A 24,848-nucleotide genomic window follows, 5' to 3' on the forward strand; every position below is an offset into this window, starting at 1 on the left:
GTTAGCTTATCGTGTTTAAATAAGACATATAAAATGTGAGTAATACTAAAAAGTTTATGGAGGCACAGGCACAAATAAGCACATGCACCTGATTGCATGCAACGCCGCATCGGGATGCAGCTTGTGCCACCTAGTCCACGGTGGCAGCGGTGGTGAAAGTAAAGCATGCTGCTATGTAAAGTGCCCACACAACTGATGGACCTGGGCCCTACCCATCCGTTGTACGAGTCTGGCACGTCATGATCTGTGGTACTGATTTCTGGGTTATGAAAATTTATTGACGAGTATAACTTCGATTGCTCATTTTTGCACAAATTTCTGCCGTCCCACTCGGAAAGATCACACCCCTCAGATTTCTCACTTTTTATCTCGTTAAACATGAATGGGCATTTTTGCAGGACCTTACGGTATGCTGACTTAAAGGGCAACACTGGTCAATATTTTTTTTAATTTGGGATTACGACTGTTTTTAGCTAAGGCCGTGTCCCTGAATTACGAGGTTTTTTGTTTGCTTTTTTTTTATATTGTGTGTAATTTTATAAATATCGCAGCTCAAAGTTTCGTTTCGGGTGTCTACTGCAAAACCGAAACTATCTTCTAGGCAGATGGCAACACAGATCATCAGCCGCACGGCCGCGACGTGACGTCACAAGGGTCCTGCACCAGTGTTCCTCGGCTAAAAGCTAACCCGCTTGCCGCCCGCTAAAGAGCAGCTGGTCGCATTTTTAAAATCGGTTTTAGTGGAGTACGCGGCTTTCACTTTGACGTCATATTTCGGCCGTGACCATACTTCGTGCCACTAAAGTGATACCAGTCATTTATTTTGGTTTTGTTTTCGACCCGAACCGCCCTTTAATGATGGTAAATATGCACAACAAAGACGAATGTTAGTAAAGCATATAAAATAGCGCAAAAAAAGACAAGGACAAGAAGTATACAGGACAGGCACTAATTTTCAACTAGTTTTATTCAGGAAAAGTAAACATAATTAAACATGTTTACTTTTCCTGAATAAAACTAGTTGAAAGTTGGCACCTGCCCTGCATACTTCTTGCCCTTGTCTTTTTTGTGCAATTTTATATGTTTTACTAAGATGAACCAACTAGCCGAACAACGTACCTTACTCAAGACCAATGTCACATACCTACACTTCAACCGAAAAATTCCGTTCACATTACACACAGCGCTGCCTATGAAGTGCACACTCATACCTGACGTGAACTTGATGCTATAGAACGTTTGCATAAATAATTATGATCTGTTCCTTTAAAAAGGCATGCAAAAGTGCAAGCAGGCTCAAACCTCGGTGCTTTCATTCTTCAGTTGGCTGTACACATATTGTACGACGGTGATGCACATGTCACACTCGGAACCCGACTTATCCTTCTTAGTGTGACCTTCGGGCAGGGGACCGGGGTGGACAGATAGCACTTGCTTTGCTGTCAAGGAAGGAACACAAAAGCATTTGGTTGATTCCAATGTTACTTCCACCAACACCTGGGGCACACTTTGCCACAAGTTTTGCCGCATTGGGAGGTGCCTCCCCAACCTGGCAAATATTCCCACGCTGGCGGCAAAATTCCCCCTGAAGCTCCCCACTTCATTCGCAACCTAGTCATTTACAGGCTATTATTTTTTTGTTAATAGCACTAGTGCTTAGTGACATTGAAATAGCTCCAAAAATGACTATGCTACGGTATATACAGACTAAAAATACAAAGGGTTTCATAAGAAATTATAAAAAAATTTAATACTGCAGAACCTCGTTGATACATTCTTAATTAACACAATTTCCTGGTTGTTACATAAACAAGCGTTGGGCACATTAGGCTCTAACTGGAATATGTGTTTTAATTTGTCATTTTATCGCCTTGTCATCCCCAATGTTAAGCCCAAAAACTGCTACCCAACATTGCCAACACAACGCGTTGCACCGCCCAACCACATGCACCCCTTCCTCTTCCTTTTATTACCGTAAAACGCTCTTTGGTTAAGTGTTCGACGTTTCGTGAAGCCTAGACAAAAGCGTGGCCGCTTTGCTCGACACTGATTTGTTGACGTGTGGGAGAGGAGGAGTGAGGTGCTCGACACCGATTGGTTAACGGGGAGGCCATGTGACCAGAGCAGTAGGAAGAGGAGGTAGGCAGGCAAAAAGGAGCTCGAGAGTATGGAAGACTCTAGAAGTCTACCCATACTCAAATAAATACAATGCTTCCCTATAGCCACAGTCTAAGGAAGATAATCTACTGTGTCGAAGTTGCTTTCCATCTCATTTGAAGACTGCACAAGCGTTATCGGTCGTTATGTTTTCCCGTCTCATGCATTCCTTGACTGTAGTCCCCTGAGAAATGTATCAATGGGCTTCTACTGTACTCCAGCAAAACAAAATTTTTGTTAGACTGAACTTTGTTATGCAGAAACCCAACTGTAGCTCTGAATATATGCGTGCCATCAAAAGCAGACTGCATTTTGCCCCCCCTTCGCAAAATCACCGACGATGCTGCCAAGAAAACTGCCCCAATTTGAACACAAGCCCTCGCAGTTTGCACATGAGCTATACTTACAGTTTGCACAGAAGCCCAGTGCTTGACAGATCTGATCGGGAGACAACTGCTGGGTGAGCAGCGACACAAGCATGTCGAAGTAAGTGTTCACCATGTTGATGCACTTCTGTCTGGTCTCCCCAGGAAACAGACTGCAAGCTTTGTCCAGAAGCAGCTTAATTTCCTCCTGTAATGCATTCATCGCACCATCGAGCCACAACTCAGATGGCATAACGTGCATGCTGACGAGCGCCAATGCAGCCATGCATTTCTGTCAGATATGGCAACCAGATCTGTTCCATTGAAGTACCATGTTCAGACATACAGTATAAACCTGTTCTTTGTAGGTACAAACATAACAAAAATCAATGTCAAACAGTAGTAAGGTAGTAAGCTAGGCTATGCATTAAACATGATGATAGACCACACACAAATAGAAGACAGAACAGACGAGGTAGGAATTTCTTTCCTTGTCTGTTCTGTCTATTTGTGCGCGGCCTATCATCATGTTCAATGTCAAGCACACAGAATTTTACCGAAAAATGCTGCCTGCCTTACAGACAGAGCTAATTATGATGTGTATGCCCACGTATTAGAGAAAGGGTTTTTGCACTGGGTACCAAGGAACCCTTGGCTCCCAAAAAAGCCTCTCAGGAGTTCCCCAAACTCTCAAATTTCCTGGGCCATCCCTGTAACTAAGTGAAGCATTCTCCCAGTTTAAGCAGTTTTATTACATCTGAGCCATCCACCGATGCGCGACTATGTGGAAAACATTCCCGAGTATGTGCATTAATCTTTACAAGGTCCATAAGCTTTTGCAGCGCTTTACTGCATCGGTGTCGAGACTAGGAAGGGTTTCTTGACTGCCATTTGTGAGAGACAGGAATTCCTTGAGATCGAAAAGTTTGAGAAACCCTCTATATAAATGGGGAGTTATAGAATTTTTGGGATAAAAAGTGAATAGGACGGGAATGCAAGCAGGCACAAACCTCGGTGGCATTGTCTTTCAACTCGCTGTACACAAACTGAACGACATTGACGCACATGTCGCACTCGGAATCCGAAACTTTCTGGTTAATGACTTGCTTCGTGGGCTGGGGAATGGCGTGAATTGACGACGGTGCTTGCTTTGCTGTCAAGGAGAGAACACAATGGCATTTACTGGCCTCTTCATGTCTACGAAGTTGCTTCCATCTCATTAACATCGGCAAGCAGTACTATATCTTCCGATAACACTGACCAGTAAACTTGAAAGTCTGATTAATGAGTAAATCAGGACGGCCTTTGTCATTGCAATAACCAGAGGATCTACGGCATGTTAGGGCCCTACGTTTTCCGGAATTATATTTTTTTTCTACAAATCGGAACAGAGGGGGCAAAGTGGGTTTTATGTAGAGCACAAGTTCGCCTGCTTCTTGCTCAGGGGTTGCAGTGATGTCAGAACGCAGCTCTCTTATTGGCCGATTGAAAAAAATGGTGGGTAGACCTGAAGGCATCTAGCACTGAGGTCTACCCACTATCCATTCAATTAAAGCTCGGCATCGTTATGGCGTAACCGAAACTCCTGCGCAGGAAGCAGACAACTTGTTTTCTGCATAGCTTCCATAGAAATGAAATGAGACATGGATTATTTTCAACAGAACCCAATTTCCCACTAGTACAAAAACTAATACCTAGTACAAGTCTCAGAAAATAAGCATCACAGATATACCCTCACAAAAAATTTTCCTCGATTCCTTCAGACTCTGTTTTCGACATGTCCCCGTTTCATCATTTTCCTTTCTATTTTACCACCGTTTGTTTCACTTTATGCGCGAACAAAGCCAAAGCCGCAAGCACGAGCATGTTGCCTTGAATGCTGCTTGCACTGCATTAACGCACATGCTTGGCAGGAACGTGGAAAGTGTGGAGCTCCTCATTGTAGCATCTGCTATGCTAGCACTTAAAGTGAAGCACAATATAAAAGTCAATGTATCATAGAAACACATGTCCCTATAGGGTCTCAGCAGTGCAACAGCACCACCCCAGGGGCAGAGAACACTCACAGGATGGGCAGAAACCAAGCTGCTTGCAAATCTGGTCTGGTGTGAACTCCTGGAGGATCATGGACATGACAAGGTTGAAGTAGGTGTCCACGACACCGAGGCACTTCTTCCCACTCTCTCCCGGAAACAGTCGGCAGACGCCTTCCAAAAGCTGTCTGAGCTCTTCCTGCAGAATGGCACTTGTTAGCGAGGCATCAACGAGGACATTCACTGAAAAGACTCGCAGCACAAAGACACTTTCAAGCAATGACATAGACCCCGGGTCCGCTTTTAGTCAAGGCAAGAGCTTTTCTCGGCTGCTGATAGGAGATGGCGCCACTGCTTGCGCATAATCAACCAAATAAACATTTTTGAGCACTTCATGAGTTGTAGATAGCGAGGGAGGTCTTGTGGTTTACCATGATGATTATAACCCGAGACTGGGACAGGAGGAAATCTTTTTTACAGTGGAAGATAAAGTAACAGGGACAGATAGCGTTAGATGCTGTCTGTCCCTGTTACTTACTCTTCGACTCTAAAAAAAACTTTCCACCTTCTGGCCCTGTCTTGGGTTATAATCATCATGGTGAATGTCCACTATATTTGTCACTCTTGTATTCTCACTGCAGTCTTTTTGTAAATGTCATTACACTTGTAGAGAAAAAAATTTTGTAGAACAAATATAAATGGCAGAGTCACCTTTCAGCTCTAGTGTATTGAACCTCAATTTAAGGAAGTCACCAGGACCCGCTAATTATTTCGTTAAATTGGAAATTTCGTAAAATCGAGGAAGAAAGATCTCTTGCATAGGCCGCGCGGGGAATCCATATTTGTTCGTTAAATCAATAAATTCGTAAAATCAGATTTCGTTAAATCGAGATTCAACTGTAGTATACAACCTAATACCAAAAAGTAATATTTTTTATACTGTTAATCTTTTTCTACAGGTGTGTAGAAAAAGACATGAAAAAGAGCCAAACGAAGAGACATTCCCAAAAAACATGTTTGAAAGCAACACTGAAATGCAAAATTACAGACATTAATATTTTACACTGCTTAAGAAAGCTGAAATTTCTTGGGAATTCGCCAATTAAAATATAATTTTAGAGCAATAACAATTATTAATACAATGCCTACAAACCTCAGTGCTGTTGTTCTTCAACTCGCTGTACAAGAACTGGACAATGTCTTGACAAAAGTCGCAGTCTGAATAAGGGGAAACTCTTGGCGCCGGAGGCGCTGGTAAGAGAAAACGAAGACAGTAAAGGGACGGTTACACCACAAATCCATAAAACACTTTTGTGATCAGAGAAAAAAAAGAAAAGGATAAACAAGATTTTGGTTTAGAAAGAATGATGTATCCTACAAGGAAATTATATCAAGGTAAGAACACTCCTTTGCTTCTAGACGGTGGTTTTAAAAGCGCAAAGAACTAAGAAGAGAAGGAGGAGACAGGACAGGACCAATAAAATGTCCGTCTTAAAATATATTTGCAAAACTGAACATCTGCATTCTTGAATGTATTTGACTGCCAAATTGCATCCCTATTCAATCATTGCAAATTGTAATTTATCCCATTTTATAATTATTTTGAGTGAGTTGCCCATTTCCGATGAAGATCAATTGGCCCTTACCGCTGCAGAGGGTGATCATGTGGCAAATGACTTCAGGAGCGGCGTCTTCGGTGAGGAACTTGATGATGATGTCCCTGTTAGTGTCTATGAACGCTTTGCACTGTTGTTCTTCACTAGCAGGAAACAGGTCGCAGATGTAATCCAGGAGGTCAGCAATGGCCTCCTTTTGAAGAACAAATGATGAGAGCCATTAAAAACGGAGCCTGGGTCTGAGCGGCAATCGTGCAGGTAGTTGTGGAGAAAGATTCTAGGTTGACCTCAGTGTAAATGCGACTAGTTAGCTATGGTGGGATGTAAGCGAATGTTGGTGACTGGGAAGTGCAGTCATCTTTGCTTCATTGACCCTCCCCACGATAACACTAAGCTTGGCAGGGACACATGACCTAAAAGTAGTATTCTTTTTACTTTTCTTGATCGAACACCAGAAGTTAGCCCACTTTTTATTTTAGCTGGGCTATCTTCCGGGATGCCTATTACGGTATGTTTGGAACTGACACTAGACTGGAAACTTGATGACACAACCGCACAAAAACATTGTTATATGTAGTCCATAGAATCCACGAGTTGCGTAATCCGAAAAACAATTACAGCTGCAGTACTATGCCCTCCCAGACAAAGACCCATTTATGAAAATACGTGAAATTTCTATAAATATGTACGCACAAGCTAATAAACTGCTGGAGCCTAAAAAAAAACAAAAACCCTCAAATAAAAAAAAAATATTAAGGAACTGTACTGTAAAAGTGCCAGTGCCATGTTTTCATCTTACTACTCGAGTGTACATTGTGAAAAGAAAACAATGATTTTCTGTTGCGTGGAGTTCCAGTCACACAGCAAATTAGCAATGTTGTGGTGTGCACGCACAAGCCATGGAATGCAATTATATAACTTTGTTGCACTTTCGTGTATGTCGACACACCCACATCCACGTCTGCGACAATGTGTTAGGAACACTAAAGTGTTAGTTAGCAACAGGCAGCGGTAACTTTATCACAGATCATACTTGATTTTGTAGTGAACAATGTGGTGATTGTTCTGAAAGCATCTGGTGCCGACGCGGCTTTTGAGTTTGAATCGAATCCGAAGCGAATAGTGATTTTGGTAGGATATTTTCGAATTGAATATTGAATACTTGCCATTCAAAAAACTTGGCCGTTTTTAGAGGGAAGTTTACAGAAATACTTCCAAACTGGACTTCTCACGCTGTCGTTAGTCCATCTTGCCAACCGACTTACCTGCCGTCATTTTGACAATGTCTATGTCATCCACTCACTTTGTCGCTATATTAATATAATAATAATTTGAAATATTATAGTTTAAATGTTTTGAATCCGTGCTTATGAGTTTTATCGGAAATGAGAAATTTCTAAAGGTATTTATTTTTATCCTAAACTTGTTTTTCTAAATTTATGTCTGGACGCGGCGGTGGTGAGAAAAGAGTGCTGGCAACCAGAGTGCCAAGATTGGCAAAGATGGCGCCGGCATCCCTGGAGTTCGTTGCTCGGTTTCTTTTGCCCGTTATTAAAAAAGTTGATAAAATAATTACTATGAATATATTTCAAAGTTCCCACCATAATATTTATACTGTTTTGCCGAACGTGCGAGTATATTCTTGATTTTAGATATCGTTTCTTTCTGGTTTTTAGACAGTAAACAAACTTGCGATCGTGAGTTTGCGAACACTTCGAAAAGCATGAATATTACAACTGCTCTCGAAGCGAATATCGAATAGAGTACTATTCGAAACTACTATTCGAAAATTTGAATATTCGCACAACACTACTAATATGTTTGTTGAACAAAATCGCTATTATTTTTCTACATATCGCTTGAAGTGTGCACAGCATCATCACATCCCGACCGTCAAGTTCTGCAGTTAGAGGATCAAAAATGGCACTTACCACGGTCATGTTTCCAGGGAGAAGCTGCTCAGCGAGGTTGATGAGAGACTTGCAGAGGGAGCAGGTGATTATGTCACCCGCTGATAAAAAAAAGTATTAATTACAAGCTAGAGAGTCACCCAATTCACTCGTAGATATCACAGTATGTTGTTAAGGTTTCTACAAAAACAAATTTTGCCACAGAAGTTCACAGCTGAAAACAACATTAGGTAGGATTTTGAAATTTCTTTTTGTATACAGAGCAAAAAAACTGAATTAAAGTTGCTTTTTGCAAACGTAAAACTAGTTTGTGTGCATGCCCCTCCTTCGATATACAAAAATGCTCCATAGTTCTTAAGCGCTGTTCACACATGCAACCGGGTAGGACCGAGAGACAAGGCCGGTTTTTAAGCCTTTTGCGATGGCATAGGACCTACTCCGCAGCGGCGCATCTGGTCCTCCGCCATCGCAAGAGGCTTAAAAACCAGTCTTGTCTCTCTCGAAACTACTCGGTTGCAAGTGTGTGAATGGCGCTTTGTGCTTGGCCTCTTAGCCCAGAGAGAGCTGAAGAAAACAAATTGAAAGATCAGCTTGCTTCGCTGCGCCAGGAGAGTACTAAAACAACTTTCTCATTGCACCTTTTCCTTGAGCCCAACAAACTATGCTACAAACAGCGTTTACTTTCTGCCAAGATGCAAGGAAAGAGCTCTCACCTTTCGTTTTCTGGGAGGGAAACAGCTTTACCATTGGCAAGGCAGCAGCTGGAAATGATAAACAAAGGTGAACATTCAAAACCTAGTATACAGTACCCCCCCCCATTTTTGTGCCTCTTTATTCATCGACATTCTTTGGTTACGGTCATGAAGAGAGCACTTATATTAAAAAACAGTCTGAAAAGAAATAATCTACTTATATTTTAAATGTATAGGGCATTGCACGAAACACCTTTTCACTTCCAATAGGCCACGTTTCACCATGTTGATGAACAGCGTCTGCCACTTTCCCCATTAGACTGCGTGCAGACGGCCAATTATTGACGTTGCTTTTGGTATTGGTGAAATGCACAAGCGTGACAAGTGGCTCTGTCGACGACAAAACTTGGTAAGTATGTCCGGGGACATATTTGGGCCACATAAATCCGTGCTTACTGTATTTCTCCTCTCGGAGTCTCCCCAAAGGCACCTACTGCGGCTGTATTTCCGTCGCCGAGGGCTCAACTTCCCAATCGCCGAATCCTCTTAATAATCCTGAATAAAGACCAATATCTATTGAGGTTAAACACCAGCCAATGCCCTTTTACCTTCCTGACTACTGTGGCGGGAGCAGTTGATCACAATGCGAAAGAACTTGAGCGAATGGGACAGCGATGCCTCTGTGCATAGAAGGGATTAGAGCAAAAGTTCATCAACATGGCGTACACCACGATTTCAAACCTTAGGTAGGTATATCCAATGAAACCGCCCTACATATGGTAGTCTCTCGCAGCAATAAACGTCCATGTGAATTAAGTTGCTCCATAAATGCTGTTTCCTGTCGCATCTACAGGCTCCCAAAAGCGTTTCTTCTAGCTAAATTTTTCCCAAATTATACATTGCTTTACTGCGCTTTTCTGCAAGAGACATATCAACAGGATTCTACCGTATTTGTCTCTTTGTTATGCAGCAAATGAAGTTCAATTTGTTCACATCCTTCGCACAGATGAGATAGCATAAGTACAGGAGATGCCTACATGTGTTAGCCTCCAGGTACTTTGCAGGCAGTGCAGGAACCACTTTCACGAGAGGCATAGATTTGACCGACTTGTAGGAAGGGCCGACTTTCCCATACTTCTTCAGCTTCAGTTTCAGGAGGTGCTTCTGAAATGCCAACGTATAACCATACGAAACGAAATTCGGGAGTCTCCCAGGTAATGCGGGAGACTTGGCAGGTATGCGTATGCTTCAAGGATGCAATTTCAAGATGAGGAAGTTCGCAGTGAACCTCAAGAACCAGTGTCGAGCATTTGTTTCAATCGTCAATTAGATTTAGCCCGTTTGTGTTCTCGAATAAGCCTGAATTGTAATTCAAGTCAGGAACAATTACATGAATGACATTGCTAATGAACAACTGCCCGAAATAATGACAAAAGATTCAAAGCCCAACCGCCTGGATGTCAGAAAAAGCGTAGTGCCCGTTACCTTTTGTTGTTCCGACGATGGGAAGAGCTTCATAATAACCTTGTTCATGGCTTTCTCCTGCGAGTTCATACCTCCCTTCGAGGTCTGCTGGCACAAGCCAATGGCGGCGCAGAACTCATCGGGGGTCTGGAAAAGGGAACATCAAGTCTCCTTGGGTCTGTCAATGCGAACTATTGTCCAATTTCACGAAAACAAAACCTGAAATTATATCTTTCTATGAAGACTAAAACATTGAATGTACTCACAAGTGCCTCGAGAAGATAGGAGTATGCCATGTCAAAGTACTCATCGAGCAGTTTCTGGCACTAAAGGGGAAAAGGAGACGAACATGTTGGCAATGGCTGCAAAAATAAATAGCAATTGCAAGGTGCAAGACAAAAGGTTCCCACCTCCTCGGCTGCTGAACCCAGCTCTTCGCAGAAGTTCAGGAAGGCTTCTTTCAGCTCTTCCTGAAGAATGAAAAACCGAATGCAAATACTATAACAAAAGAGTATTCGTAGAACTGATTGGCTCACAAAGTTACAACTACAAATAAAAAAAAATAAAAAATTAAATCTAAAGTTAAATGCAAATTAATTGCAAATAACAAGACTTGTTGTTGAGCTAGTTTGTGTACGACGCTCAGGAAACATACATACAACTGCAAATAGAGAAGGGCATAAATGTTAACGCTGGTCCGGGTCCATCTCTCTTTGCACTTACAAGTTTCCTGAGCGTATGTGAAGGGAACATGAATATTCGGATAAATACTTATATTGAATGCAAATAGAACTGACCGCCGTATTAGGATCAAATGGCAATTCACACAGAATAAAACTACTAGTCTTTCCCAGTAAGACCACTTTCATCAAAACTACTCAAGAATCAGTTTATTTTTAATGATGCAGCACCAAAGAAGAAAAATGAGGCACTGTTTACTCCAATAAAAACAACTGGTATTCTGGTTTTTTTATTACCAACAGTGCATTTTTGTTAAAGGAATGTCCGCTTTTGATAAGTCGAGGAATATGGAGCAATGCAGAGACAAAATGCTCACGACTATGAACAAGCTGGCTTATCGACTGCATTCAACACCAAAGTGGAGCCTGAGATAAATATACAACTTTGTGCACGATCAATGCACTGTTCATGAGAGATTGTGTTAAGAGAAAAGGGAAGATGCCGAGACACAGACTCATTTCATTTCCTCTGAATTTGTAAAGGCAAGTCCTAATCACAGGCCACTGAATTAGATGGTAGCAAAACACTCACCGTAAAGGCGTCTTAAAAAGATTGTCCACTTAATTTTTTTTTTTTAAAGATTTATTTATTTTTGTTGTAAAGTACCCAAGACGCACTCACCGCCCTTTCACTGAAAACTGGGCTAATCAAGACTTGTCCGGTCAAATCGATAAAAACCAAGACGGCATCCAATAAAGTGCTTCGAAGGCAGGGTGAACGGAATCGGAGAAGGTGTGTTTATTTTTACATGATACCTCCGTCATTGCCGCAGCCAGTCTCGGGGCCGCAGCAACAAGGTGAATATTTTTGGCTGATGCCGGCGCTTTGGAGGGAGTGGGCACTTAATGTGCAATTTGCAGATGTCCCAAGTTTGGGTAAAGTTAATAGTGGGCGTTTGTATGAAGTAGGTGCTTTCGTAGTAGTATATTACAGTATATGCTCCAATAATTCTAGAAACTCTCATATCATTGTTGTGTATACCTCACTTCGATAAAGACATTGTCACGAACGAGACACAATTTTTCACTGCTCGCTTTTTTTCACTGCACTGCTCCACGTCGACGTCTCACTTCGAATGCATTCCTTCTATAGAAATGGGGCACGCATTTTTTAGATTTTTAGAATCCTCAGAACACACATATCAAGTTATCACCTTAAACAGGCGAGGTGAAGAACTGGTTCATTGTATCTTTAAAGCTCGCATGAAAAGAAGGACCAACCCCGGCAATATTGGGAGCGAGTAACTATGATGAAACGGAAGTATTCATAAAAATGAAAATGAGACAAACCTGAGTTGCATTAGATGCCAGGATTTGTCTCAAATGCTCCACTAGCTGCTTACAAAAATCACAGGTGAGATCGTCATTTGCCTTGGCGAATACGGGAACCTAGAAAAAAAAATGGTAAATTTAAAAAAAAAAAAACTTGAACAGACAACTGACTTTATGATAGGCTCTCCATCTAACATGCTGGCTCTACTGATCAATATTAAAAAGATAAAGACCAAGCATACCTCTAGCTTTGTAGAACCAACAAGTGTGCAGTGCTTCAGGTGGGCACAGAAAGCATCTGGATTCTTTTGAAAAGAAAAAGGCAACATAAAGAGCAGTCAAGTACTAACTTGTCCAGAAAAAATAAAACTGCCAACAGCAAGCAAATTTGAAGAGGAAGTAAAAATGCAGATAAACTGCAAAGTTAAAATATTTCGAAGGTTGTTTTCTGTTGCAGCAAAAGTAAAGCTGTTATCCCATTGCATAGACCCAATGATGTTGATCCTTACTGCAGTGTTAAAAAATGTTTTGCATCTTTTAAGAAGTTTTTATGCAGAAATAAAAAAAAAGAAACAATGAGAGGAGCAAATTCTCACCATGGTGCGTAGGAACTTGAAAACTGGAGGTAAAAACACCTTTGCAATAGCTTGACACTAGAGAAAAAACATAAACACATTTAGGCCTGAGTACACTGCAATGACTCAAATCTAATTAAATAATTAGCCTAGAAATTAGTAAGGAACCGAGTGATGAGTATTACCTCCGGTGACTGGTTTCCGAGGCGATTCTCACAAGCCTTCAGGACTATGGATGTCATCCGTTCCTGATTGAATAAATTTGCAGGCTTGAATCAATTTGAGAGCTTGAAGAAGCAAAGTGACAAAGAGCAAATGCTTCCAAAGGACATCACATTTTGAAAAACTTACTTTAAATTTATAAGTTGATGTTAGAAACTTCTGTTGTAGACTGTTACAATTAACTATTTGTACACTAAATGATTTAAAAAAATTGTATTTTGTGTGTTAGGAATAAGTATGTACAGTAAAACCTTGTTATAACAAAATGGGATATAACAAACTAATGGATATAACAAAGCAATCATAATTCCCCTTGCTTGCTAATATAGTGAGAAGATATGGACATTGGCTATAACAAACTAATGGTTATAACAAAATAATTACAACCGCTCCTTCAACTTCGTTATAACGAGGTTTTACTGTAGTACACCGGTATGTTTACAAGTTGTAGCTACATGAGGTCAGGTTTTAACACAGAAAGGTTCAGTATATGAGTCTAACAACTTTTGTATAGTTCTTTTTGTAAACATTTTCTTATCCTTTCTCATTGCAACAGAGCTTGAAATGCAATATAGGACAGAACGTGATCGCATAATGTAATTTCCGCACCAATGAGCAGTAAATAGATATTCACCTCCGAAATCTTGTTGAACATTTTCTTCGAGTACTTCATGGCATCCTTGCACAACACACAATCGGAGCTCTTCTTAGTTGCCACAACAGATGTGCTGGCCTCGCTCGAAGGCAAGAAAACGCGAGACTGGAAAGACTGGGAAAAAATTACATAACTGAGTTTGTGCGTATTTCATCATACCTTCATTAGACCAGATGCACTGCTGTGCGGAAGTTTCAGGTGGATGAGAATAAGACAAAAACCTGGACACAATTTTTCAAGAAGGAACAGTATTACTAATATAAGTACAGCTTTACAAAACAGAACATTGCAAGTTACAATTAAAGACTTGAGCATGTTGGTGATCTAAATTGACTTAAAACAAAAGAAACACACAAGAGGACGAAACAAACGACACAGCTTTCGACTTGCAACGACAGATTTACTGGGGCGGCTAGCCGCTCCGGGCTCGACTTGGGGAGGCGATGGGGAGAGGGGGAGCGGGATGAGGGGTGTTGGATGAGGGGAGATGTAAGAGACACAGGGAGACCGTTGCAGTAGCGAACACTGCGGGCGGTTGGGAGTCTGCTCTGTGTTGCCTGCCTCGCTCGTGGCGGAGGTTCGGGATTGTTAGCGCGCTTGCACATTCTGCCGAATTTGAATTTGCCGGTGAAAAGAACCCTGGTGTCGAATTTATGTGCTAGTGCACTCAAACGATGGGATGTGTTGTGCACGTAGGGAATGCATGCAGGGCGGAAGGAGAGAGGTTTGGGTGGGGAATCCAGCAATGTCAAGAAAATAAATAAGCAATAAACACTTCGTTACATAAAATTATCATGTGAGGTTCTAGCTCTGCCAAAACATACACAACCAAGGGATGCCAATGTAATGGACTTCTTCCAAAACCGACGCGCCCCATCGCGGCGAAATACCACGCAGTGCACTCTGGGAACTAGTTGGCCACTCAGTTTCGGTTTCGACTGAGCAGCTTCATCTCATGCTATCACGCCGCGACCGAACGCGCTGCTTGCATTTTCGTTTACCTGACTCTTCACGAAGGTACAACACACTCATTCTCGAGCGATACAAAACGAAGACCGGGGCACTTTCCTTGGTTCCCGAAACACTGGATATTGTGCGTGCGTACGCGAACGTAGTAAGTCGTGGCTTAGTCACCTCACCCCACGAGTGGATCTTTGAGCTCAATGTCAGTAATCCCGTCTAGTACCAGAGAACTACAACTGAAATTTGTTCGTCTGGAGCCTTACACGCATTTTGTTTGCCAAATGTCCGCTTCTCGTTACTTCATTGGGCGAAAAGCAAGCCGCATCCTCGCAGGGTATCAAAGTTGAGGCCAGCGTTTACGCATGAACTTTTAAGGAAACGCAATAAATTCGACCTCACTACTGCACAAAAGGTACTATGATGTCTTCCTCGTGTCATCATATATCTCCCACTAGAATTGTATGCTGATAGAAGATTAACTTTTCGCAAACGCTGAGATCGGCTAGCTACGACGGAGGCCCTAACAAGCGTCCCCTACTCCTCGCTAAGCCTTTTTGGACGAGCTTTTACTGACGCCCGAGATCTGTGCCGGGAACGGTGTGTCTGAAATTATCTCGGCATACTCAGGCAGGAAGAAAGCAAACACATAACAAATATTATGGCCATTAGCAGTCGTCAAATGCGCTTTGAATCCGTTCGACCACTTGTCTGAAGAATGTCGCACCGTGCGCCGGACGGGCATGCATGAACCCCAATATAGGGGTTCATGCCCGTCTGACGCACTACCGGCGAACGGTGCGACATTCTTCACACAAGTGCTCGACTTTTGCATTCTTAAAACGGCCTGTATGCGCGAATTTGCCTATATGATTGCAGGATAACTTTATGCGCATACGCGATGTCGAATATTAGTGGAATGCAAGTGGGTAGGGACTTCACTTCGTGCAGTGCTGCGGGTCAGTACAAATAAGAGATAAGTGTGTTAAAATTGAGCTTTTCAATGGCACCTCCGAGTTCTACCTCGCGTACTCAGGCACATTAAGAAAAACAGCAATTGCAAAAAGTAATATTTCGTCTATGAACGCACGAAGCAAACTTCCTGATCAACAACACTAATGTAAAGGCGCGAGCTCGATGTATGCATACTTATTGGTTGCTACAGCTTGTTGATTCGTACACAAGCAAGATCCCCGAGCACCCGAGCTTCGCAGCGTCGAGACTCCCAGCACTGGCTCGTCCACATACCTCGATTGGAACACTAACAGGAGGGCTCAAGTACAAAAATACGACAAGCATGTGTTAAGACAAGCTATAAGTCTCTGGATTGTGCTAAAGCTTCGAGGTATGACCATTTAGCTTAGTTTAGAGACCACAAATGACGCTCTCGGGACCAGAAAACAATCTCTTGTCGACGTGTCGATCGAAACCGAAACCATGCCACCCTCCTCCCTGGCCAACTAGTTCCCAGAGTGCAACGCGCGCCGTGTTGCATGCAGGGCTTTATGGAAGTAGTCTATTGAAGATACTGCAAAAGGAAGATGCGGGCAACCCGAGCATTAAATAGTGACGGAAGGTAAGCTACAATTGAGTTTCATTACTTACAGAAAGAAGCAGGCTTTGCTGCAGCTTGGTTTGAAGTCCTTGGGTCATGAAGTCAGGATTGCAGAGGCCAGAAATGCTGCACACTTGATTAGGGTCCTGAAAATTGATGGGGAAGACAGTTATCGAAACTGACAAAAGGTTATGTCGACGGCACTTCAGCTAACCATGCCAAACCACCACCAGGAACTTCTCAAGTGTCCCCTTTTTATGACTACCCTGCCTCCACCATTAAAAAATGTATTCTCACAGCTTAGCCGAGATTTCAGCATCACCGAGACCGCTGATGTCAGCCTGGCAATCTCATTTTTCTTACTAACATGTAGATCTGCATTCTTATTGATGTAATCAAGAAAGCATATAAAGTGATTAATTGCTTTGTCAAAAAAGCATTAAACAGCCACTAAAAAGGTGTCAAAAAATAAATTGTACACAAAAAATATACTTCAAGAGCAATGGTGACGGCGCGAGACATGATGTAGTCGGTAGTCACCCCCTCCCCTTGTTTTCTCTCTCGGCATTTCGGGTGTGTGGAGGAGAGGTAGATCGGCTCGGCCATCACGTTGAGATGGACAGAGTGTATGACCATCTCGTTGAAGTGGAAAGAGTCTATGACCATTCCGTGACGCCATGGACTTTGCTCGTAGGATTTAAAATAAATCTCGCGCCAACAATATTGCTCTAAAATTTTTTTTTAGGGGCGAAGCTCCTTAGGGTCTAGCCTTGTCCATTCGGCGTCCGTGCTCACATCGATTGCCATCCCATCTGTCTTCTTAAAAAAAGAAAAAATGTTGGCGCAGTCGACAGGATGTGAACCTGTGCGGGGGGACCCCAATGGATTTCTAGTTTATCGCCTTAACCACTCGGCCACGACTGCGGGACGAGTATGGGGCTCCGAGAGGTGGTAGTAACTCAAGAGCTGGAATGTCATGGATGAAACGTTGCATGTATCGGCTAAACGTCTATACAGGAGAGGGCACTGCGGTCAAATGCGTATATAATCGGGTTAAACTTTGCATGCATTGGCTCAATGTTTATAGACGGGAGGGCGCCACGGTCAAATGCTCAAAAGCGTATATAACCACGTTCCATACCACACATTCCATACCAATGAAACCCAGAACTCAGCACTACCTATGAGCAATAAAAAAAAAAAATCAGCACCATCAGCACTACCTATGAACAAAATCAGTATCATCAGCCCCACCAGAACTTCGTCCCAATCAACATCATCCACCACGCGGAGATGCGGCCATTTTTTTCTAAAAAATTTATTTTAAAATTTTTTTAAAAGAAAACAAATTCTCTTTTTAGTGGCCCTTTAAGGGAGAAGGGTTAATGACCCCTCTTAGGAGTGATAGAGGGTCACCAGAGACTGAAAAGTTTGAGAATGCTTAAAGTCCCATTGCAAGGCCAATAATTCTAACAGTTGAAGATTGCGGTGGAGAAAACTATGCTAAATGCTGCTTTTTTTTAAAAAAAAGGAACCATACAAATCTAGTTTAAAAAAACATCGCAATAGTACTTGCAAAGATGAGCACTTATGCAAGGAATGCATCTTGCAGAACAATGTTCTTGTACCTTAGCCCTTGGTAGCACTGCAGTGTTTATGCAATAGAGTAAGAGCCCACTATTCTACAATTCAGATTTGAGCAATCTAAGTTATGAAGCAACTCATTACCACTTCAATGACACAGAGAATTGAATTCCCCAAAAAATATTTAGGAAAAGGCACCAAAGAAAAAAGCTGATAGAAGCAGCAGCAAATTTGTGAGCACTATAGCGTCATTCACATAGCAACAGTCAAGCCATGAATCCCAGTTTTGCACTGTCAGATGTACAACTCTGATAATAGGTAGCAGGCGATAAAATGAGGAGAAACGCTGCGAATACAAAAGCCCGATAGCTCCTGTCCATTTATGAAAAAACATGTTTTGGAAATAGACAAAAGATGCAGGCATAGCGGGCGAGATAACATACTAAGCTGAATCATCCTATTTGGGATGCAACTATCAGTTGGGGCAGAACCTCATTATGAACTTTCACCTTGAAAATAATACAAAGAATGTATCCCACACCACAAGTTTGATTTTGTCTGTTTGTCTTTAATGTCCCTCTTTCCTTATCGTAAATTAATAACCAACACGCCTCAACCATCTACATTACAATCCTCAAATGCATGACATCTGTAGAGCATCGTCAACAGCACATCGCTGGTGCATTTACTGGTAGATTTTTTCAAGATAATTTAATAAATGATAATTCAGATACCACCCAAAACACTGCTAATAAATCTACTATGGGATGCTTATCAATGCAGAAAAAAATGTAAGAAAGTATTATTTTAATTTACCTTCAACAAAATTGGTATAATAAGAGCGGGCCCATTATTAACTTATTTTACGAGTAAAAACGAAGTCAAATACTACAATACCTATAGGGTGACATACAAAGAAGACATGACAAGACAAGATGCAAAGGTGCCACATTACGAAGATACACACCATTCTCGAGACGAGCATGTCGATCAGGTCAGGAATAAGGCTGTCGACAACTTGCCTGCACTATAAGGACAAAAAGGATACACCCGCATTAATTATGGAGGAATAAACCGGCTCGCCATATTTCGGACCTTAGTTCGGACTCTTGAAATCACCACTTTAAGCACTTGAAAGGGTAAGTCAAGGTATAGATGCCTGAAAGTTGTAAGCATGCATTTGAAACTACTGATACTTTGTATCATTATTTTTTAAGTTTTCCTGCTGAAACTAGTGTGAAGCCAGTTCTATAATATAATGTGGGGATGAGATTGTCAGACATGGTCCAAGTGAGACAGAAAATGTAAATTACCAAAATAATATATAATGAACACAAATAGGTGTTACCAGAAACTGAACCCCCATTTAGCTGAACAAGAGAGGAACAGAAGGCTATAAGCTTAACCATTTTCGAATTACATTACACCAAATTCATCAGGGGCTTGAAACCAACCCGAGATTTATCATTTCACTGTTTCTCACAGACACTGAAATTTAACCTGGCATTTTAAAAGTTTTGATTGCTCACCAATTATAATTAGGCAATAAACTTGAGTAAACATTTTTTCCGTAACGGATGACCTTTGGAAAGCAACTCCATTCAAGAAAATCATGCCTTCCGAACACCGCATTCCACATCCAGACTACTTCATAGGAGTGTTTGAGTTTAAAATTTCCAACCATAAATTCTTATGCAGTGTCTAGTGTTAGGTCCCACAGAAGCCGAAAGTTACCTCTGACGTAACTTTACACCAAGGTTTTGAGTTATGTCAGACGTAACCCAATATGAAAATTAAAGTTACGTCCGACCGAGTATCACATTACCATTCTATCTCTCTTAATAATTCCTTCGAATAAAAGTGACTCTCAGAAAGCGTCGCAAGAAATCATCTTAAAGGAGAAAACAAAATTGTCTTAAAGAAAAGGAAAACTCGAGAACGAAAAAAATTAAACAAGGCGGGCATCTGTACCTGGAGGTACAGATTTAGCCGTGATTTTAACCAATTGAAGAATGCTGCATCAGACTTAACGTATGCATTATTCACAAACGTTTGAGTTTACGTCATGTATCGGCCGTAAAGCGTAACATTCAATAAGCTTGCGTAGGTTACACAGCATGTAGCTTTAACTTTTATTCCCGTCGGACGAACCTAACTTTCATAATCATTTCGAGTTCCCTCGGACCTAACTCGAAAGCTTGGGGTAAAGTTACGTGGAACGTCACTTCAGTTTTTATTTCAAGTTCTGTCTGTCTCTGAGATAACTTTAATTTTCAGATTGGGTTACCTTGGACCTATCTCGAAACCTTGGGGTAAAGTTACATGGGACATAACTCCAATTTTTATTCTGGGTTCCCTCAGATGTAACTCTAGACACTATGCACAAAAATCACATTTGCAAGTGGCAGTATCTGATTTACTACATACAAAAAAATTACTACAAAGTATCAGAAGGGGGAACACAAGCTGCAAAACCTGCTACTGCTTCAGCCCCACACACTAATCCAAAAGTCTTTGATGCACAAATGCTACTTGGCTCTTGAGGCAGCGACCCCTCAATCACTTTTATCATGACCACCGTAAGATACAGAAGCGCCCACCCCATTCACTGAAAACTGGGTTACTCTAGACATGGGTGCTCGTCCTGTCAAATCGAGCACTTAATCTATATAATTTGCAGAATTCCCAAGCTTGGGAAATGTTAATAGCAGGTACTTGAACGAAATGAGTGCTTCCACTGTATTTTTTAGTAATAACACGATAAATAGTTTTTTCTCATCAGAGTCAACATGCAAAGCTCACCATCTTTGAGATAAATCCAACAGGTATGAGGTTACAGCTGCCTTCCAAGACTTCTTTGAGTTCCTCCTACAAAACAGGTGTGAAAACAACTTACAATCTAAACCTAGTACTTGTGGCAAAAAAATGAGCTTTGTATTTGTATATTGTAAGGTAAATATCTAGAACTTTATAAATTGGCTTCAAACAGAAACTTTGATGGGCTTCAAAGAGAAAATTTCTACTTTTTAAAACAAAAGCGAAAAATTTTTCACCTGAGTTTCATTGCTCAGAAGTTGATCTCTGGCTTCTTTTACCATTTCTTTGCAGATATTGCATACATTGCTCTGAAAGGAAGGCAGATCAGATCATATACAGATGAAAAACATATGGATGCAACACAAAAGCTTTGTAGAGCTGATAATGAACATAGGCTTTTTATCGAAAAAGAGCAGGGCATCATTTTAAAACACAATGAGCAGCTCTGCAGTCTATGGGAAAAAAGATAAGGGGAAAGGAACTATAAAAAACTAAGCTTGTGCAAAACACACTTTAGTAGATATAATATGGAACTCACTTATCTATAACCTCCATATTAATAACATCACACTACCACAGCCAGATATTAAGCATCAGCAGGGTATTGAGAGGAATTCAAAACTCTTCAGCCAAACAATCTAAGTCTGCTCATACCAATGTAGTCGTTTCCATCCAAAGGTTAATAAAATCATAATCTTCAGGCTCATAAAGTGACCAATGATTGACCACACCGCATTTGGACCACACACTTGGCCCAAATGTAGTGGAAGCAGTTGGGACAAGATCCAAAGTCTTAGAATGTAAGGAAACCTGCAGTAAAAGTGAGGAGCAATTCTCTAATAATTTTAATGAGAAAATGATAGCCCAGGAGGCTGTGATGCACCGAGGTGAATAGTATCTGCTGCCACAACTGAATGCTATTTCCTCCTTGGAAATCCCAGAAAATTGCTTTTGTTCCGAAACTTTGGTAACCAATCTCAACCCCTAACTCTACATCCAAGTAGAGTCCGAGCCTTGGACATTGCATGGTTTATTTTTATGGTGCCAAAAACAGTCTGCTTTTGTCGTCAACACCCTGTATACCGTATGTCATATCAAAGAGTAACAATTACTCAGTCACATATTCTCCAAGAAGCACACTAACCACGAGCACTTACGTTGTCAAGAGGGACCTCCAGCTTTTCCCACACTTCGGTTATGCAAGTTTTGACTTTCTTGCATCCGGACGCGACCCACAGGTCTTGACATGATGTGCTCAGGGTCTGACATACTTCATCGGACGGCTGGATTAATGGCAGGCTGTTGGCTGCCGTAACTATGAAGAGAAAAGATATGCATGCATACAGCCTCAAACGGCACTGGATTTTACCCTGCCAACTTTACATGTGTGCAAGCCATCCCCATCATCCTTGCCCAAAGAGAAGTAAGCTCCGACGACTGCTCCTTTTCATTTGGCATGATTATGTCAATCAGAAATCTGCTTAACCTTTCATGCCTGCCAACAACTGCTTGCTACTTGTTTTTAATTGTGTCAAGTCTATGTTAACATAGAAATAATCAGCATCCTTGTTTAATGGCATGCTTTGTGGTGCATCTTTACATGCATGTGACCCAGGAACATCACATATTCAGTTCAGTGTGCCCAGAAACAAATGTATATACATTTATATTGATTCAGAACACAGCGGTTACATTTCAAAAGCTACAACGATGTCAGATTTCGATGCTCGTCCCATGCAAGCCGCTGAACTTGATTTTGAATTGTTTACAATCAACCACATTCCATATTTCTGTCCCTGCGTTCCTTCTTTCGACTTTCCTCATTGACAAAGGCCCTGAGCCAACTAACAATGCAGATAACGCAATGTGGTAAACAGAACAAAAACCAGTGATCCAGCGCACAGGTGACTGAGGCATGCATAGTGGTGAATAACGCGTAACAAGTGTGGCCCAGTATTCAAACAGATACATACGCACCATATCTGCAAGTACGAAAACAAAAGCATTCAGAACAAAACATTATTCAGACATCGACATAAATTTCAGATACCAAACCACGAAACACAATATCGTGCAGTAGCACATTTTAAAACGCAGCGAGCGCGGAACGACCTATTATTTCAGGCCAGTCAACAACTACGTAGCATGGGGGGCAAATATTTGAACTAGGAAATTTGCACGTTAATATTAGGAAATGAAATCCGCCAATCGCTTGTTGGAGCCCCGAGTTCTTGAGTGGGCTCCAGAAGCATCGACCAACCCTTAAAACGTGCATAGTCATTCATGCTGCTTTAAAAAGAAACAACACCACGACGAGGGTGAGGCGTCTCAAAGAAAAAGCCAGCTTTTCATTGTCTCAAACCAAACCGCGCAGACCGTCAACGGCGCGGAATCGTCCGCATCTGGATGTGACATGAACTTCAGAGAAAAGTTACGAAATGATCGCGGATGATGCACCGATCGTACTCACAGCACAAAAGCGTAGTCACGAGAAAAATCCCCGCGACCATCTTCGCGGGTTATTGCTGCGGTAGTCCGCAAAGGAGACGAGGGCACACTGGAACAAGAACCAAACCTGCAACAAGCAACGTAAAGACACAAAACGCGCACGGAGCCGTGCGTTTTTGTTCACACGAAGGGTGAAATCAGCATCATATGATATGCGACGGGGGCGACGGGTAATGCCACACGCCACCGCCACTTTCTCTCCACTCTCCACGACGTTTCCTCCTCTCTTTCCACTTCTCTTCAAGAGATTTTGCGATGGCTCCAAAATCTCCCTAGGTTCTTCCCTAGTTTTCTTTTTAGGCTCCCCAATGCAAGGTTGGCTTCAGCTTTATTAATTTTAATGAAGCATATTTATTTTATTTAAATTATATTTGTTTCATTTAAATTAGATGTATGTAATTTAAGCCAAATTTATTTTATTTAAATCAGATTAATTTGATCTTAATCACTGTAGCTCAACAATAATGATTCTAGATACAAAGGTGTATTTTCCTTTCCAAAAAAGAGCTCCTTGGTTCCTGGCCGGTTTCATTTTCAGTGTACGTGCGTATGCCGCGTTATTTGCTCGCTTTCCGAAGCGACGAACATTCGCGTGCTGGACTGAGGAGAAAGGAGCATCAAGGAGACGCCAGCACGTGCGGTGAGTGGAACACCATTCCCGGCATTCCCCTTGATGCTTGAGTGATTTAGCAAGAGGTCTATTGTAGGTGTTGGAATGGTGTATACACGGCAGATTAAGTGGCCAATGCGTGCGATCATCGATAATATTGAGGGAGAAATAATTACTGATAAAGGGAATGTAGTACTACTGGGCCAGTTGGTGATTCATTGTATAGGATAAAAGCGCTAACAAGACGACGGACGACTAAAAGGACGACGAACACCACAGAGCGCTACTTGCAACTTAATTTTAATAATAGTAGAAGGAAGAAGAAAAAAACATATACACCGTGATTTCAACAAGACAGGCAAAGTGCTTCGTCAACCTACATCTTAAAATACTCTAAATTTAAAGTAGCTTGATTAACAACATTTTCTAGATCTAGACCTGCCAAATCGATACAAAAACAGCTCGACTTTTTTTTTTTTTTTTTAGATAGTTAGAAAGTTTTTATTGCTTTCTTTTCCGCGTTCTGATTTGCTAGCAATGGGACATTACTTTTCGTATTTAGTTCCTTTCTTTCGCATTCTGATTTGCTTTACGGAACGGGCGAATGGGGTGGAAGGTGGAAAGCTGAACTCTGCGATTGCTCGGAAGAGCACTGCCTTCTGCCGGTATTCAGCCTGATATAAACATTTCTTCCGCGACGAGTTTTTGCTATAAATACAAGCAAATGCACGAAGCAAGAAAGCATCGAATGATAGAGAAAAAAAATGTAGATAAAACTATATTAGTGGGATTATTTTTGTGGGAAAAGTTTGATTTAATTCGTCGTGGTAAAACTGCCCTGATTTAAATCATCCTGATGTAACGTGTTAAAAAAGGCGAGCCACACCGCATGGTAAGATATTGACGAGAGAGTGGAAACAAAAATAAATGTGAATGTGAGCGAGGAAAAATGTTTGGTGATTATATCGGTTCATAGCTTCCCAGAAGTGAATGTTACATAACAAAAAGTCTGACTTCTGCGTTCATTCAACATGGATAATGTCTGGGCGTCTTTTGTGAGTCACTGTGGGCTTTACTAGTGTCATCCATTCGCTTCTTCTTTTTTTTTTTCTG

At 41.5% G+C, this 24,848-nt stretch overlaps 1 protein-coding gene across 1 annotated transcript in view; it reads right to left on the minus strand.

Moving 5' to 3' along the window:
* LOC8036807 overlaps window positions 1-23,348 on the minus strand; it is a 51,028-nt gene extending 27,680 nt beyond the window's left edge. The window contains exons 1-23 of the mRNA XM_029982532.4: window positions 23,088-23,348; window positions 21,775-21,932; window positions 20,854-20,925; window positions 20,603-20,668; window positions 18,768-18,827; window positions 16,267-16,362; window positions 13,681-13,815; window positions 13,010-13,072; window positions 12,846-12,902; window positions 12,492-12,554; window positions 12,268-12,366; window positions 10,648-10,707; window positions 10,504-10,563; window positions 10,259-10,384; window positions 9,811-9,937; window positions 8,795-8,842; window positions 8,103-8,182; window positions 6,202-6,364; window positions 5,709-5,806; window positions 4,589-4,754; window positions 3,533-3,675; window positions 2,565-2,730; window positions 1,303-1,439 (exon numbers count right to left, since the gene is read on the minus strand). Of these exons, the coding sequence (XP_029838392.2) occupies window positions 1,303-1,439; window positions 2,565-2,730; window positions 3,533-3,675; window positions 4,589-4,754; window positions 5,709-5,806; window positions 6,202-6,364; window positions 8,103-8,182; window positions 8,795-8,842; window positions 9,811-9,937; window positions 10,259-10,384; window positions 10,504-10,563; window positions 10,648-10,707; window positions 12,268-12,366; window positions 12,492-12,554; window positions 12,846-12,902; window positions 13,010-13,072; window positions 13,681-13,815; window positions 16,267-16,362; window positions 18,768-18,827; window positions 20,603-20,668; window positions 20,854-20,925; window positions 21,775-21,932; window positions 23,088-23,127 (2,283 nt within the window). The 5' untranslated portion in view covers window positions 23,128-23,348. The remainder of the gene's footprint in view (window positions 1-1,302; window positions 1,440-2,564; window positions 2,731-3,532; window positions 3,676-4,588; window positions 4,755-5,708; window positions 5,807-6,201; window positions 6,365-8,102; window positions 8,183-8,794; window positions 8,843-9,810; window positions 9,938-10,258; window positions 10,385-10,503; window positions 10,564-10,647; window positions 10,708-12,267; window positions 12,367-12,491; window positions 12,555-12,845; window positions 12,903-13,009; window positions 13,073-13,680; window positions 13,816-16,266; window positions 16,363-18,767; window positions 18,828-20,602; window positions 20,669-20,853; window positions 20,926-21,774; window positions 21,933-23,087) is intronic.
* Between the last annotated feature and the right edge of the window lie 1,500 nt (window positions 23,349-24,848).

This window comes from Ixodes scapularis, unplaced genomic scaffold, assembly GCF_016920785.2.
Source record: "Ixodes scapularis isolate PalLabHiFi unplaced genomic scaffold, ASM1692078v2 PGA_scaffold3__209_contigs__length_174095766, whole genome shotgun sequence".
Classification (NCBI taxonomy): domain Eukaryota; kingdom Metazoa; phylum Arthropoda; class Arachnida; order Ixodida; family Ixodidae; genus Ixodes; species Ixodes scapularis.